Source organism: Phocoena sinus, chromosome 3 (genome assembly GCF_008692025.1).
Source record: "Phocoena sinus isolate mPhoSin1 chromosome 3, mPhoSin1.pri, whole genome shotgun sequence".
NCBI classification, from domain to species: Eukaryota; Metazoa; Chordata; class Mammalia; order Artiodactyla; family Phocoenidae; genus Phocoena; species Phocoena sinus.
The window spans coordinates 143,179,590-143,196,459 of record NC_045765.1 but is presented as its reverse complement, the minus strand read 5'-3'; the positions used below and the strand labels follow the sequence as shown (position 1 = coordinate 143,196,459).

General features: G+C 39.4%; 1 protein-coding gene and 1 pseudogene across 1 annotated transcript in view; both read right to left on the bottom strand.

Annotated features, from left to right (window-relative positions):
* Positions 1–15,523, bottom strand: part of CPLANE1 (ciliogenesis and planar polarity effector 1) — a 137,651-nt gene extending 122,128 nt beyond the window's left edge. The window contains 10 exon segments of the mRNA XM_032626907.1: positions 143–392; positions 2,449–2,631; positions 3,653–3,756; positions 4,181–4,337; positions 5,813–5,919; positions 7,688–7,920; positions 8,321–8,440; positions 8,559–8,694; positions 9,690–9,816; positions 15,422–15,523. Of these exon segments, the coding sequence (XP_032482798.1) occupies positions 143–392; positions 2,449–2,631; positions 3,653–3,756; positions 4,181–4,337; positions 5,813–5,919; positions 7,688–7,920; positions 8,321–8,440; positions 8,559–8,694; positions 9,690–9,770 (1,371 nt within the window). The 5' untranslated portion in view covers positions 9,771–9,816; positions 15,422–15,523.
* Positions 12,275–13,105, bottom strand: LOC116751254 (annotated as a pseudogene).
* Positions 15,524–16,870: the final 1,347 nt, after the last annotated feature.

Here is a 16,870-nt window from a genome sequence, read left to right as displayed (position 1 = left end):
AGCAAAATTTTGTCGATAATTGTACTACAAACAGTTAAAACATCTACAGATAACTGTATACAATCCAAGGCTGTGAGTACAGTTTTAAATTTGAAAGAACTAAGAAGTCAACTTTTACTAATGGTACCAAAAAGCACTATACCTTAGACAATATCAAACTTTGGTATGTTTTCTCAAGCCTCTGTGTTGAATCAAGTAGAAGGGATCTCATGAGCACTGATGGAGACAGATTATCAAGAAATCGAAGGGTTGTGACCATGTATCCATCAGAAATAATGAGGTAGGGTAACCGTGAATGTGCTTTTATAGAAAATCTCTGTCTCATAGGGTCACTATCAGAAGCTGATGAATCTACAGAATTATCTGAATCTTGAAGTGTAAACTGCTGTGGTCTAGCAAACAAACACCAAAATTCAAGAATTAGTAAGAGAAAAATCTTAAAGGAAACAATTATGCTATTCCAAAGAAAAAACAATTAAAAGTTCCAGAATGATGAAAATGCAAGCAAATTAAATGCAAAAATATTAAATGTGCATATATCTATGAGGAAAACATAAGTGATTAAATAATAGAGGTTTATGTGTTTTTTAAAAATTTTCCCAGCATTGTGGCACTTACTCTGTCTTGTTTTTAATCTAGTTTTATACAACCTTTTCCAGAAAATAATTGAGGCAGTTCATTTTTACTATTGAAGAGTTAGTTACCTTTCTTCTTACTATCTATTTAAATTACTTATAAGAATATAGTAGGAGCTATAAGTGTATTTGTTAAGGAGGAGAAAGAAAAGAAACAGAGGACATCTGGAGAGGATGGTGATAAGTATAATTTTATCAGCTTAAGATTAAATCTGACTGAGTTTCCACATAAGTGTAGTTATTTATTGTTATGGTGGTGTACCTGATTCTGATTACTTAATATCACTGATTATTAACTTTGGAGCTTTATAACTATAAAGAGAATAGCAAAAATATAATTTTTTTCTGGTTAGGAAACGAATCAAATATAGATTTTATTAGCCAAATGATCCACAACAGAAGATTGGTTTCAGAATGTACATGCTGTGAAATTTATAAAACCATTAAAAAGTGACTCCATGGGGCTTCCCTGGTGGCGCAGTGGTTGAGAGTCCGCCTGCCGATGCAGCGGACATGGGTTTGTGCCCCGGTCCGGGAAGATCCCACATGCCACGGAGTGGCTAGGTCCGTGGGCCATGGCCGCTGAGCCTGTGCTCAGCAACGGGAGAGGCCACAACAGTGAGAGGCCCGCATAACGCAAAAAAAAAAAAAAAAAAAAAGAAACTAATATTGTTATAAATGTTATATAAAATTTTTAAATTTAGAGGACAACACACTAAAATGCTAAAATTGTTATCTCTGAGGAATAGGATTACAAGTCTCACTTTCTACATTATTTAGTTTTGTAACATTTGATTTTTAAGTTTTTTTAAAACAATGAATATGTATTACTTTTGTAATCAAAAAAAGCAATCCATTTTGAAAGGCCCTAAATACTAATTTTAAAGGAAATTTAAGTCAATTATGAATCAGACCATAAGAAATAAGGAAAAACACTTTCACTGCACAAAGTGACAAGTTTTTCCATCAGAATTTTCTATTGCTAAAAATTAAGCAAAACTTTTTGCTAAATATAATCAAGGACACATCCCTCCTCAGTTTCTTTTCTATACAGCAAAGGGAATGGATTAATTTCAAAGACCTTTTCCAATGCTTCTGATTTGTAAATAGGTGTCTAGCCATATATAATAATATCAACATCAATAACAGCAAATATTTACTGAGCACTTATTTTATGCCAGAACTGTGTTAAAGCAATTTATAATTATTTATTATCTACTTCATTCCCTCAACTCTAAGAGATTATTACTGTCATCTTCATTTCACAGTAAAAGAAACAGAGTCTTAAGAATAACTTACCCAAAGTCACACAACTAGTAAGTAGAAGAAGCAAGGTTTGACTCTTGTTCTGACTCCAAAGCCAAAATGCTTCATGATCTCACAATTAAAAATTAAAATATGGCTAAATTCTAAAGTCTACTACCCATTTCAAACAACTTTTCTCCTTTTTCCCTCTGGGAGAAAAGTAGATACATATGCCAAGTTAATTTTTATCTAAGTGCTCTGCTTTTGAAACAATAAAAGATATATCACAGTTCTATTAATTTTTATATCAAAGAAGTTACTTTTTTTAGTGCTACTGCATATTTAAATAACATATACTTACATAGTCACCATGTCAAATTTTCACCAGGATTAAGCCACAAAAAGAAACAGAAGAAAACTATAAATAAGAAGCGGATATTGAGATGACAGACTCAAAGAAAGAATAAGACAATTTGAAAGATGAAATTATATTAAAAAAATACACAGCAAAGTAATACCAAAAGAGAAAAACTTCTGTAAATAAATTAAAACAATTCAAATGTCTCACCTATATGTTATTAGTGGGTGAAGAGGAATAAATTCTGCTGGCCCAAATTCTATAGAGCAACCAAATGTAATTAACGTTAGCAATTCACCTTGGCAGGTCAATAAAACCAGGGAGCCACGTTTTAACACACAAGCCAGAAAAAGACTATCATGAGTCCAGCTGATATCACCTACCCAGTAGGACCTAGAAAAAGCAAGACAATATGTTTAGAAAGGACTCTCTACAATGTCTTTGACAATTTATAATGGCCAAGAAGGGGTGAGACGCTTCAAAAAATAAGGTCAAAAGAATGAATAGTAGGCAAACGTCACATACATTTCATGTATTTTACTTCCCAGAAAAAGAGGTAAGAAAAAAGGAGTTTGCTCATAAACATCTACTCCATACAACATACAAATTAGAAATTTACTTAGATTCATAAGCAAATCATAAGATGAAAATAAGACCTAACAAAGTAAAGTTTTTGTCACTTACATTATAATTAGAACAACTTCTAATCCTAGTAGTGTCCAAAACTAAGATCTGGTAGATTTGAAGGTCAATACCACGCCTGTCTTCTCTGCAGCCTGCCAGAGTTCCACTCAGTAGCAGACTCCCTCTTCTTAAAGCCATCTTTACTACTCCTTAACTATCTGATAATATTAATGTTTCTTTCATGGAGACAAAAAAGTAGCTCCTCCTCACGTGAATGATGGACACCCTAAGTCAAACAGACCACTGAACTGAGACTAGTAATACTTCTAGAAAGGAAACTTTGGGGAGAGAAAGAAAATAAAAAGGCAAGGCTGGATGAACCTGAAAACTTTGGAAATTCAGAGAGCAGCAGAGAAAACAATTCAGAATAGGAACTTAGGAGGATCCAAGAGGAAATTTTCCTACTCTATAATCCTCCATAGGTCCACGTGCCATCCAAAATCACCACTTATGGTACTATCCACCCGTATGCAGAGAATGCTAACTTTGTTTAAAAAGCTAGAAACACCTCAGCCTGAGTAATATAATGGTCTTCCCAACCCAGGTTTTTTCATTTCAGCCTAACTTAGCCCAGTATTTCTCTACCCAGTCATAATTCAACTCTTCCCAAGATAACATCAACTATCTAAATATCTATTTAGACACCTACTGAATTATCAGTGCCTTAAACTTATTAAACTATTAAAAAAGAAAATAAAAACACTATTTAGAAATACAAAAGAACCCTTACCTGATAAGTGTAGCTGGAACCACAAGATTCTTATTACTACATCCTTTAAGGCTACCACAGAGTGTAACAAAATTCAGTGTGTTTATAAATAATACCTGAGTTGCCTAGAAAGAAAAAAAAAAAGATTAAAAAAAACCATTAAAATTATTTTACTTATAATTCTGAAGACCTAGAGATCTATTATATTAATGAACTACCTAGTCTTTGCCAACTGGCAAGATAATACTGACCACCTATAACTTTTCTCTCTTTTATACTACATTTTAAGAATATCAGTTACCACTTTGCCCTTCTTTCTTCCTTTTCCATTATCCTCTTTTCACCTCTGAAGGCCAAATTCTGAAAATTACAGCAGCTAATGTAAATAACTTTACCAATTTACAATGTCGAGGTGGATCAGAAAACACCAATTTAAAGAATATAAAGTAATATTAAGGAAAAAAACTATACTCGGGGGAAAAGAATCTCAAAACTGAACTAAACTCTCTCTTTTACAGGTTACTTCCAAGATAGATTATATTTACTGACCTTTGGGTCTTTCTGATTAAGAGTTACTGCCAGGGTAATGCCATCTCTTGAAAATGCAGAAATTAGAGCTCCTCTTGACTTTACTGATTCACATTTAGGAATCAGACTGCACAGAAGGCAATCTTGTTGTGCCCACTGAACATGGTATGTCAATGATCTAAGTAGTGAAATAATTGAAAACAGAAAGTATAGTAACTTTTAAATTAATATACACTTCATTACAAAAAATTAAAGGGTCCAACTAAATTCGTACATGTGCACATATATTTGGGGTCTCGTAGCAGCTGTTCACAAGTTTCATCCAGGACACAAAAGAGCAATTGCTAGTTAAACAAGGTCCATATCAGAGTTTTATTAATAATGGCATGTTCTGTAGCCAGCCCCAAAAACATCTGCATCCATTAAAAGTTTAGATACACATATTTCTACATTATTACAAACATTTTTACAGGTATTAAATAGGTGAGAAGAGAGGATTTTTAGGATAGTGACAATGTTCTATATTTGATATGAGGATGGTTACAGGCATATGTACATTTATCGAAGTCCACCTAGTTGTACATTTAAGATTTGTTCATTTTATTTTATATAAATTACACCCAAATAGAGTACTGCTAGCATAAAAAATAAAGAAAATAAACAGAAAAAAAAAAACCTCACTATTTTGCTAAATCTTAGTCACTATATGCTTTTAACGCATTCTTTCTATTTCATTGGGCTTTTTAAAATAAATAAAATTACTTTTAATTGAAAAAATACTTGAGCATTTAAAAAGTACAGTAGTAAATTCAAGTTATTTCCTTTACAAAATTCAATTGATTTGGAACATCCCTGGTGGCACAGTGGTTAAGAATCCGCCTGCCAATGCAGGGGACGTGGGTTCGAGCCGTGGTCTGGGAAGATCCCACATGCCGCGGAGCAACTAAGCCTGTGCGCCACAACTACTGAGCCTGCACTCTAGAGCCTGTGAACCACAACCACTGAGCCCACGAGCCACAACTACTGAAGTCCACACACCTAGAGCCCATGCTCCACAACAAGGGAAGAGACTGCAATGAGAAACCCATGCACCGCAACGAAGAGCAGCCCCCGCTCACTGTAACTAGAGAAAGCCCGTGTGCAGCAACAAAGACCCAATGCAGCCAAAATTAAATAAATAAATTTATTTTTAAAAAATTCAATTGAATTACTTTTCAAAGGAGTTAGTTCTATAGTCTTAAGACAAGTAAGACCATAGTCTGTCTGCCTTACCTTTTATGTTTTCTTGATTCCAAGAAGGGAAATAAAATAAAAACAAGAAAAACTTTCTATAATAGACATTCAAAATGAAAAGTAAAGAAACAGAACAATACTTACAGGAAGAAAGAATTTGTAAAGCCTCAGAAGTTGATATTCACATTTCACTTACTAATCTTGTTATGTATTTATGGGCCAAAAGATAACAATGTTTTAAAAGGGATAGAGGGACCTCCCTGGCGGTCCAGTGGTTAAGACTCCATGCTTCCAATGCAGGGGTCACAGGTTCAATCCCTGATAAGGGAACTAAGATTCCACATGCTGCATGGAGTGACCAAAAAAAAAAAAAAAAAAGAAGCAGATAGAAAACTAGGAAGAAGGAAACATTTACCTCACCTTATAGATGTAAATACATTTTCATGCCACCGAATTGCTAGAAATGTTAACTTCAGGCATTCCCCGGAATAGAAAGTAAATGAACACAAGCAGCAGTCTCCAAATAACTGTAGATAAATTTAATATACTTTAGTATATAATTAATCTGAAAATAAATCAAGAGGACCTAGAGATTGTCATACTGAGTGAAGTCAGACAAAGAAAGAGAAATATCGTACGATATAGCTTACATGCGGAATCAAAGAAAATGATACAAATGAACTTATTTACAAAACAGAAACAGACTCACAGACTTAGAGAACTAATTTACGGTTACCAGGGGGTAAGGGTGGGGAGGAGGAATAGTTAGGACGTTTGGGATTCACATATACACACTGGTATGTTTAAAATAAATAACCAACAAGGAAAAAAAATAGAATAAACTAACTAAACTATAAATAAAATAAACTAATCCCTGAAAGAACAGCAAAAAAAAAACAACAACCAAACAAAAAAACCCCACGTTTCTCATCATAAATAAAATAAATGAAACATATCAAGAGCCTGCTCATATGTTTACTCTTAACATGTAGCTGAACATTAAGCTAAAGACTAAGTAATTAATTTCTGAGCCACAGGCACATCTCAAATGGGAAATCAAGGTGCAGTTTACTCTCTTAAGAAAACACGGGCTTTACTCTGGCTACAACTGGAAATATTCTAATATATTTATTTTTCTCTTCTTTTACAGTTACATATTATTTATTTATTTTTAATTAATTTATTTTATTTATTTGGCTGTGTTGGGCCTTAGTTGTGGCATGCGGATCTTCATAGCAGTGTATGGGCTTTTCTCTAGTTGTGGCTCATGGACTCTAGAGAGCACAGGGTTAGTAACTGTGGCTCTCGGACTTAGCTGCCCTGCAGCATGTGGGACCAGGGATCGAACCCACGTCCCCTGCATTGGAAGGCGGATTCTTAGCCACTGGACCACCAGGGAAGTCCCTATAGTTACATATTATTTAAGTTAGGGCACAACCCATGGGGGTGGAGGAAAACGACAAAAGTTCAAAATGCAATTTCTAACAATAGTAGATTGGGTAATAAAATGTTGGTCCATACGTACAAAGAGTATCATGCAGCTATTCTGAATGCTTTTAGTTAATGAACGTGTTATTTCCTGGGAATTAAATGGCTTACTTAATATCACTAATTCTAGCTTTTTAAAAATCCAACAAATATTTATTTATTTATTATTGGAATATAGTTTCTTTACACTGCTGTGTCAGCTTCTGCTGTAGAGCAAAGTGAAACAGCCACATGTATACATATATCCCTTCTTTTCTGGATTTGCTTCCCATTTAGGTCACGACAGAGCACCAAGTAGAGTTCCCTGTGCTATGCAATAGGTTCTCATTAGTTATCATTTTATATTTAGAAGTGTATATATGTCAATCCCAATCTCCCAATTCATCCCACCACCCCCTTCCCCCTTGGTATCCATCGATACATTTGTTCTCCACATCTGTGTCTCTATTTCTGCTTTGTAAATAAGATCGTCTATACCATTCTTCTAGATTCCACATATATGCGTTAATATACGATATTTGCTTTTCTCTTTATTACAAAATTAGTTATATTCTAAAACTAGGGAAAAGTATAACTAGGAAGCTCTAAGTGCAAACCATTTTTAATACACATCTTTTAAAATGTGACCAAGAAATATAAAAATACCTTTTCCGTGATAATTTCACCATTACTGTGACAATTAATGATGCCTGGAGATATATAGCTATGCCATTACACACTCTGCTCAACAGCTTCCCAGATGGTGTCTGTTCTTAGAGTCTGAGATCTCCACCACTTCTATAATACCCTGCCTGACTTGGATTTTACCTCATTTTTTATAAAGACAGCATGCACTACAGCTTCTTTATCTTCAGTGGAAGGCAAATGAACTGCTTCTTCAGGTATGATCTGGGACCATTGGCCCACCAATGAAGGGCTTTTAGAAGATAAGATATTCTTGAATTCCAAATATTCCCAAAGAAATATGCATCCAGAAGGAGTTATAAGCAGAACTCTTTTCCCATTGCCAGATACATACAAGTACAGTCTCAAAGAGCTTGCTAGAAAACAACAAAAAAAAGTAATTACACCTCTGAAGTCTGAATTCCCACAAAAAAGTACAAATTTTATCTATTCTGACAATAAGGAACCTAAATGATGTTTCCATTCAGACTGTAAAACTAAGGCACTAGTAATAAACTAAAAGTACAAATTATAATAACATTTATCATGTACTCATATGTGATATTAGGAACCCACTGTTATCACAGATATGTAAGGCATGCCAGATTTTTCTTCTTCAAGATGAACCCAATTGTCACAAATAAACACCACCAAAAAAATACTTACAGATATAAGGAAAAATACATATATATACAGATATATATATTTACACAGAGATGTATTTCTTTTCTGCTATATATCAAGTTAAACCAATTTAAACAAATAAAAATCTCCCACCTACTGCAGCTTTAATCATTTCTTTAGGCTTTTCAGTTGCTTGTATAGTTTTCAAACAATCTTGATCTTTGTTCCAGAGGAAAAGCTCCCCTGTAGCAAGTACCCCAGCCAGCCAGGCGTCTGCTTCCAAAAAGGAAACGCAATATTTATAATGTAACATTTCCCTTAATATTACTCCCAAAATTATTTTTAAAAATACAGTTAATCTAGTCTTTTGAAAATATCAGTACTACTTAACCATTACTGGACGTTGTTAGGACTGTAACATCCTTCATCAAAGGCTGGAGACTGGGAATTTTCTTCTTTGTCCTTCCTGATAGCAAATTAATTTCATTTATGAATTTATCATCCAAAAGAAAAACAGCTTCATTTTCCTAAGAGAAGAAACATGTGAGAGACAGACTTAAGAGATGCCAGAAGTTAATTCAGCCTCTTACCTAAGTAAGTTATCCCAGAAAAGAAAACAAAGTGACATTTAAGAAAGATTGTATATTTGTAACCTGAAGATTTTTCATTCTATCTTAAAGTACCTCTTACTAGAATTACTAGGTAGGATGACCTAACAGTTGCACTGATATTTCTTTGGAGTTTAAAATTATAGGAGTGTCTTCCAATTCTGCTAGCCCAAACTGAGTTACCTGCTGTTATCTCATTAATCTGAACAGTAGTATGGGTAAGTTTTAAATTACCTACTTAGATTAAAATAGACATGGCTTCTCATTTCTGAAGCAGTGTCATGCTGCTCCTAGACTTCAGTTTTAGAAAACATCGGGAAAATGATCTGAGCTTACTGGAAACCTTCCAGTTGGACACCACGCTGCTTCATCACCTGTGTGGGCATTCCAAGATTCACCAGGACACGAAACTCACCAAACGTGTGCTTTTGCTCAAAAAGACCCTGTAGCTGTTAGTTTGCAGAGTGAAAGCCATGCTCATCCTCAACAACTGCAGAGAGGTCTTCTGGCTGCGCAATCTCAAAAACTGGGACTTGCAGGGTGAAGAAATTATGTCCCAGCATTCCCAGGAGAGCACAGCCAATGACAGTGAGGATGATACATCATCCCAGGTCTCCAAGAGCAAAGCAACAGAGGACTGTGAAGAAGATTAAGCAAGTTTATGGAGAAAAGGAGCAAGAGAGTGATGAGAGTGGTGGCAACTCTGATTAGACCACAGAAAGACTGATGCTCCCTCCCCATCTCTGCCAGCCTGTTACCACACAAATACACAAAACCCTGCTCAGTAGGCAGGTGATCCTTCTACAGATGATATTGTATTTTGTGAAGGCCACAGAACATTCTTTGATCTTAGAGGCAAAGCACACAGTTAACACATATTAGAACTGATACTGTATGATTAAAGAAAAACCTACCTGTCCCAACCAGGAGACTCGTGGCCAGGGTTTTTTCTGCTTGATACTCGTTGAAGTCAAAACTTCTAATCTTATCTCCATGCTTGCTGAGATATCAATGACCAATTAAGTCAAAGGTCACAAGATGCTGTAAAAATCAAAACAAAAAAATGATAATAGCCCATAATACTTACTGAGGATCTTAATTTAGAATTTTCATAAAGTTCTAGTAGATTACTTTTTCATCAGCTCAAGTTAACTCTTTTTAAGGTAAGATGCTGACAATTTATTCAGTATCTCATCTTGAATAGTCAGACAAAATGTATTTGCTTTTCGACAAGTTATTTCTCAGACTATGAAGATAAACATGAACTAGGAGAACATCTTGACAATATAGTTTCTATGTGATTTGATTTTCTCAGTGTGGCAGGTTGTATTTTCCAAAGATGGCCACAAAAATACCTCCCATCCCATATGCTCTTCTTACACTATGACTTTAATACTCCTCTCACTGAGAGCTCTAGTCTATGCCTCATCCCTTGAATTTGGGTGGTTTTTGACTACTTTGACCAAGAGTAAAATGGAAGTGATGCTGTGCACTTCCCAAGGCTAGCTCATATAAGGCAATACAACTTTTACCTTACTCTATGGAATAATCACTCTTGAAGCCTTCAACCACCACATAAACAGTCAAACTGCCCTAAGTCACAGAACTGTAAGAAAGTCCAAACTAGTTGACGTAAAAATGAAGCCCTGAGATAATATGAAGTAAAGATGCCCAGCAAGTCCCCATGCTGGTTGTGGGGATAGTTGTGGTAGAGGCCATGAACAGTTTGTCAGAGCCCTATTTGGGCAAGGGAAGCATACATAATCTTGGGTGAATGGTCCATTCTTGAGTGAATCTTGGGAGGATGTTCACGCAGTGGAAGAGCCTGGAACAGTGTATTGGAGCCAGGCACAGTGAGGACACAGAAGCCATAATGAAAGGGATCCCTTAGACCAAACTGAGGACAATTTGAGCATCAAAACAATTATATCAATGGATTTAAAATCCATGGAATAGGGACTTCCCTGGTGGTCCAGCGGGTAAGACTCCACACTCCCAATGCAGGGGGCCCAGTTTCAGTCCCTGGTCAGGGAACTAGATCCCTCACGCGTGCCACAACTTAAGAGTTCGCATGCCACAACTAAAGATCCTGCGTGCCACAACTAAGACGTGGCACAGCCAAAATAATAAATAAATATTTAAAAATAATAAATAGGGGGCTTCACTGGTGGCGCAGTCATTGAGAGTCCGCCTGCCGGTGCAGGGGACACGGGTTTGTGCCCCGGTCCGGGAGGATCCCACGTGCCGCGGAGCGGCTGGGCCCATGGGCCACGGCCACTGGGCCTGCACGTCTGGAGCCTGTGCTCCGCGACGGGAGAGGCCGCAACAGTGAGAGGCCTGTGTACCGCCAATCAATCAATAAATCAATCAATAAATAATAAAATCCATGGAATAAAATAGGAAACCATGAATCCATATAATTAAGTAAATTAATAAATAGAACATATGATGAAAAATGGTATATTTACATTGTTTCAAAATATCTCCCTATAAAATACTCATTAATTACAAAAGAGAAAAAGTAACTTTACAATGAAGAAACCAGGCAGATTCCATTTTGTCTAGTGATCAAAATGAAAATTATCAGAATGGGACAAACGGAAATCACGTGCCACCTAATAGTTAAAATGAGAAAAACATCTCTGTGACATATGTACAGAGGAACACAACCTGAATCTAATCACAAGGAAATATCAGGCAAACCCAAACTGAGGGACATTTTACAAAATAACTGATCTGTAACCTTCAAAAGTTTCAAGTTTATGAAAGTTTTAAAAAGATTGAGGAACTGGTTCCAAATGGGAAACTTGACAACTAAATGCAGTCAGTAATTGTAAATTTCATCCTTTCACTATAAAGGACAATATGGGACAATTGGAAAAACCTGAATAGGAAGAAAAACTGAGGATTAGATGGTTGTAATAGATGAATGTTAATTTTCTGATTTTGATGGTTGTCTTGCAGTTATGTAGGCAAACGTCCCTGTCTGTAGAAAGTAGATACTAAAATATTCAGGGGTAAGAGAACATCAGTTGTCACTCTCAAGTGGTTCATGAAAAAAAGTTCTTTGTACTCTATTTGAATTTTCATGTTAAGTTCGTGACTGTTCCAAATTGAGTCTTTTTAAAATTTTTAATATTGTGAAATCTTGAATAATGATGGCATTTGGATATTGGCCTGGTTGTATTTAATCACAGCCTATTCCTTTTTTTTTTTTTTTTTTTTTTAACTTTTATTTACATTTATTTTTTGTGTGGCATTTATTCCCGGGCTCTAAGTTTTTTTTTTTGTTTTTTTTTTGCAATACGTGGGCCTCTCACTGTTGTGGCCTCTCCCGTTGCGGAGCACAGGCTCCGGACGTGCAGGCTCAGCGGCCATGGCTCACAGGCCCAGCTGCTCTGCGGCATGTGGGATCTTCCCAGACCGGGACACAAACCCGCGTCCCCTGCATCGGCAGGCGGACTCTCAACCACTGCGCCACCGGGGAAGCCCCTGGGCTCTAAGTTTTTGTTTCTTCAGTTTCTTCTGGGATACCTTTTTCTTCTGTGCAACCTCCTCTTCTGGTTTAGGAACAATCTGTTCTTCAGTAAGGATCATCTCAATGTGGCAGAAAGAGCTCATGTATGGGTTGATCCGACTATGAGCTCTGTAAATCCTGTGCCACATCTTGGCGGCTTTGTTCACCTGGTTGTGCTCAGTGACCAGAGAATCTACATCTAAGCCCTTAAATTCAGCATTTTTGAGCATCCGCAGTAAAAATTCAAGACTCTTTTTGGGTCACCGACCCCGCATCCAGCCGCACTGTTTGTCCTGGGCACACCTACCAACTCCACCACTGTAACAATGAAATGGCACACATTGCTTCTTTAAAGTAACATCCTTCAGACGCTTGGTGGGTTTTCGGATATGCATACCCTTAATGTCCTGGGCAGTTTCCTGAGTGTTCTTAAAGTGAACACAAAGGGCTTCCCTGGTGGCGCAGTGGTTGAGGGTCCGCCTGCCGATGCAGGGGACGCAGGTTCGTGCCCCGGTCCGGGAAGATCCCACATGCCGCGGAGCAGCTAGGCCCATGAGTCAGGGCCGCTAAGCCTGCACGTCCGGAGCCTGTGCTCCACAACGGGAGAGGCCACAACAGTGAGAGGCCCGCGTACCGCAAAAAAAAAAAACCAACACAAAGATTTGAACCTCTTGATTTGCATGATTTTGTGGGGTTTTCTGGGTCAAGGGAATAGCGAACCATTTTTAGAGGTCACTTCAGACCACTTTATAGCCTTATTCTTTCTTTTTTTAAAAAATTCTATCTTCCTAATTCTTTTTAGTTTATGAAATCCAATAAAACTGAATTTATTTGGTATTATTAATGCCATCTTTAATAATAGCTGAATTTTTTAAAATAAAATAAGCTTTAAATGAAAGACTATTCAAATACAGCACAGAATGACCTATTAAGATGCTAACCATCCTCATATTTTATACTGTAACGTTATGTTTTTCAATTCCTCAGAACGGTAATATTCCAGATGACTACTTCCTTAGACACTTTATTTTTAAGTAACTTATTTAAAATAAATAAATAATTTCAAATATTTATTTTAAAATTTCTAAATATAAATATTAAAATCATAAATGAAATTAATTCTTTAAAAAGCGCTAACCAAATGCAAGAGGAATAATGGCATTAGAAAAGCATCATTTGCAGCTCCCAATGAAATAACAGATCTAGTCAATAGTATCAGTGGCTGCTAAAACTATTAGGTGAAAATAGATGGGGAACTCTATAACAAGTGGACTGACAAGCCCTAAACCCACTAAAGAATCTTTTTTTTTTTTCTTTTTTTTTGCGGTACGCGGGCCTCTCACTGTGTGGCCTCCCATTGTGGCGCACAGGCTCCAGACGCGCAGGCTCAGCGGCGCCGCGGCACGTGGGATCTTCTCGGACCAGGGCACGACCCCGTGTCCCCTGCATCGGCAGGCGGACTCTCAACCACTACGCCACCAGGGAAGCCCGAATCTTTTTTTTTTAACATCTTTATTGGAGTATAATTGTTTTACAATGGTGTGTTAGTTTCTGCTTTATAACAAAGTGATCAGCTATACATATACATATGTCCCCAAATCTCTTCCGTCTTGCGTCTCCCTCCCACCCTCCCTATCCCACCCCTCTAGGTGGTCACAAAGCACCGAGCTGATCTCCCTGTACTATGCGGCTGCCACTAATCAATCTTAAAATTACTAACAGTGAGACAAATAGACATTATATTCCCCGTGACATGATGCTTTGTAGACAGGAAGTACACACAACCATCTCTGAAATATTCTTACAAAGAAAGAAAATTAAAAACTGAACCTGAATCTGTGTCTGAATCAAACTACCAGCTGACAAGAAATAAAGAGAATGAAGGAACATATTAAACACACCAGGAGAATAAAATCAACCAAATTCAGAATGTAAGAAACTCTAGGATAAATGATGTATACGTATGTGTATGGAGAAAAGGAGATATATACATATATATATATATATATACACACACACACATATATATATACATATATATACAAAGAGAGGCTCAGTAGCTGTGGTGCACGGGCTTAATTGCTCGCGGCATGTGGGACCTTCCCGGGTCAGGAATCGAACCTGTGTCCCCTGCATTGGTTGGCGGATTCTTAACCACTGCACCATCCAGGAAGTCCTCTGTACAGTTCTGACTTTTGTAATTATGTTAATTAAAACAAGAGGGGCTTCCCTGGTGGCTCAGTGGCTGAGAGTCCACTTGCCGATGCAGGGGACACGGGCTCCAGCCCCGGTCTGGGAAGATCCCACATGCCGCGTAACGGCTGGGCCTGTGAGCCATGGTCGCTGAGCCTGCGCGTCTGTAGCCTGTGCTCCGCAACGGGAGAGGCCACAACAGTGAGAGGCCCGCGTACTGCAAAACAAACAAACAAACAAACAAAACACATTGGCGATAGCAGTTTCAAGAGAATCCAACTGACATGTACACACTGCTATATTTAAAATGGATAACCAACAAGGACCTACTGTATAACTCAGGGAGCTCTGCTCAATTAAAAAAAAAAAAAGAGAGAGAGAAAAATCCAAGTTGTTCTGTGGTTTCCACCACAGACGAGTCTAAAAAATCGCGTCCATTCCTCCGTGCTCAATTTATCACCCACTAAGGTCAAACACAGGAGCTTCCCCACTTCGCACAAGTCATCCCCAGGGGACCCCTCTGAGATTCCCTACCCGACCCTGCGGGGCAGCGCCGCCCTCTGCCCCGAGAGGTGCCACCGTGGTGCCCACCCGAGACAGGGCGGGAGCTGCAGGACCCCGGTGCGGGGCCGAAGTCTGGCCCGAACGGGACGTCGTTCCCAGCCATCCGGAGGGCGACCCGGGCCCCTCGGAGCCGCCGAGCCTCCGTCAGGCTGAGGGTGCGGCGGCCGGAGGACGACCCCGGGAAAGCTGGGGGACCGGGAAGTGGTAAAGGACAAGGGGGCTGGGTGCGGCGGGGTATGGCGGGGCTGGGGAGGTCGCGAGCGCGCAACACTAGAGGGGGTGAGGGGGACGAAGGAGCCCGAGGACCCCGCGGGCCGGACAGCGTGGGGAAGAGGCTGGGGCCGTGAGGGGCAGGAATCTGCAGGCAGTTACCTCCGCCAGGGTCCGGCCCGTCCGGGGAGGGAGAAGGCAGAAGGCGAAGCCGGCAGAGACCAGAGGATGACTGCCGAGGGCCCAGCCGCCGGCGCAGACGCGAGCCTGCGCCCTGGCGACGGCGGAGGTGGGGGAGGGGACGCGAGCGAGCGGCGCCAGTGCGCCTGCCCTGAGCCGGCCGGGAGCGCGGGCGGGAAGCTGGACGTGCTCCTCCCTCCTCTTATCCTCCGGGTCTCCTCGAGTTCCCCCCCGCCCCTTCCTCTCAGTGGTTCCGCGTCCCCTACGCTCTGCCGCTCCTCCTCACGTTCCCGGTCTCCTCCTAAGCGTCCGCGGGTCCTTCTGTGTTCACCGCCCCCGTGCGTTCCTCAGACACTCGCCTTTGAGTGCCCAGGCGATGCGCGGCGCTCTACAGAAAACCGTTTAGTAACCGAATAAGATGTAAATCACGGGATGTCAGCACCCTAGTGGAGACCTCTAGAGACCTGGGAATGAACGGGTTGTACACTGCCCTCCACGGATCAAGTGGGCAACTTAAAGCGCTAAGGAAAGCGTTTCTGTACCCACACTCCTAGTGACTTCTGTTTATTTACAGCACTGTTTTCGCTCCTGTCCCTTTCCTGCGCACGGTCTGGAAACGGGGCAAGAACACGCAGCTCGAGATGTATATTTGGTCTGGAAAAGCATTTTTCTGTAGCTTAAATTTGTATGCCTTAAGCAGGGGCAAGCTTTCCGTTCCCTAGCCGCCCTCCTCTTCACTCACTGATGTCACTGGCCTGGTGTTTGAAAGCATTTTGGCTTGTTACCTTTGGCTAGGCTAGGTATGTTCTGCTGAGTAAATCGCTCAGCCCTCTCAAATAGAAAGATATCGTTATCAGATTGGTTTATCTTGGCAAAAAAAGGGTACTGGGCAGGAGGACTTCCCACAGCATCGTAAATCACAACTCTCCCTGTGTCTCGGTGTGGGATAAGTGGCAGCTGGGATAATTACCACTTAGCACCATTTACGTCAAAGGTTATAGAACTGAAGTGGTCCAAGGCTACTCAAATCACAAACACCTTACATAAATCTTGCTGGAGTTAGCCCAAGAAGTCTGAAGCAGAACAAAGAAATCCTAACTTATTCCCACAATTTTGTGTTCCCATTTCTAGGTCTTCAGATGTGATAACAATAGGATAACTGTGTCTGACTTTGCTGTGTGGCTATCAGACCTAGAGGTATTGGTGCAATTCTGGAGTTGACTGTTGTGCACATTTATTCTTTAAAATTTCATGGGAATGCCTACAATTGGCTAAAATAGAAATTATTGGATGCCTATTGTGTGTCATGTGTCAAACATGATGCTAGGTGTAAAGAGAGGAAAACGATGCTGTTCCTATTCAAAAGAGATTCATAGACACTTAAATTACAGTGCAGTGATAAATTTCATGATAGCAGTATGCACAGAACAC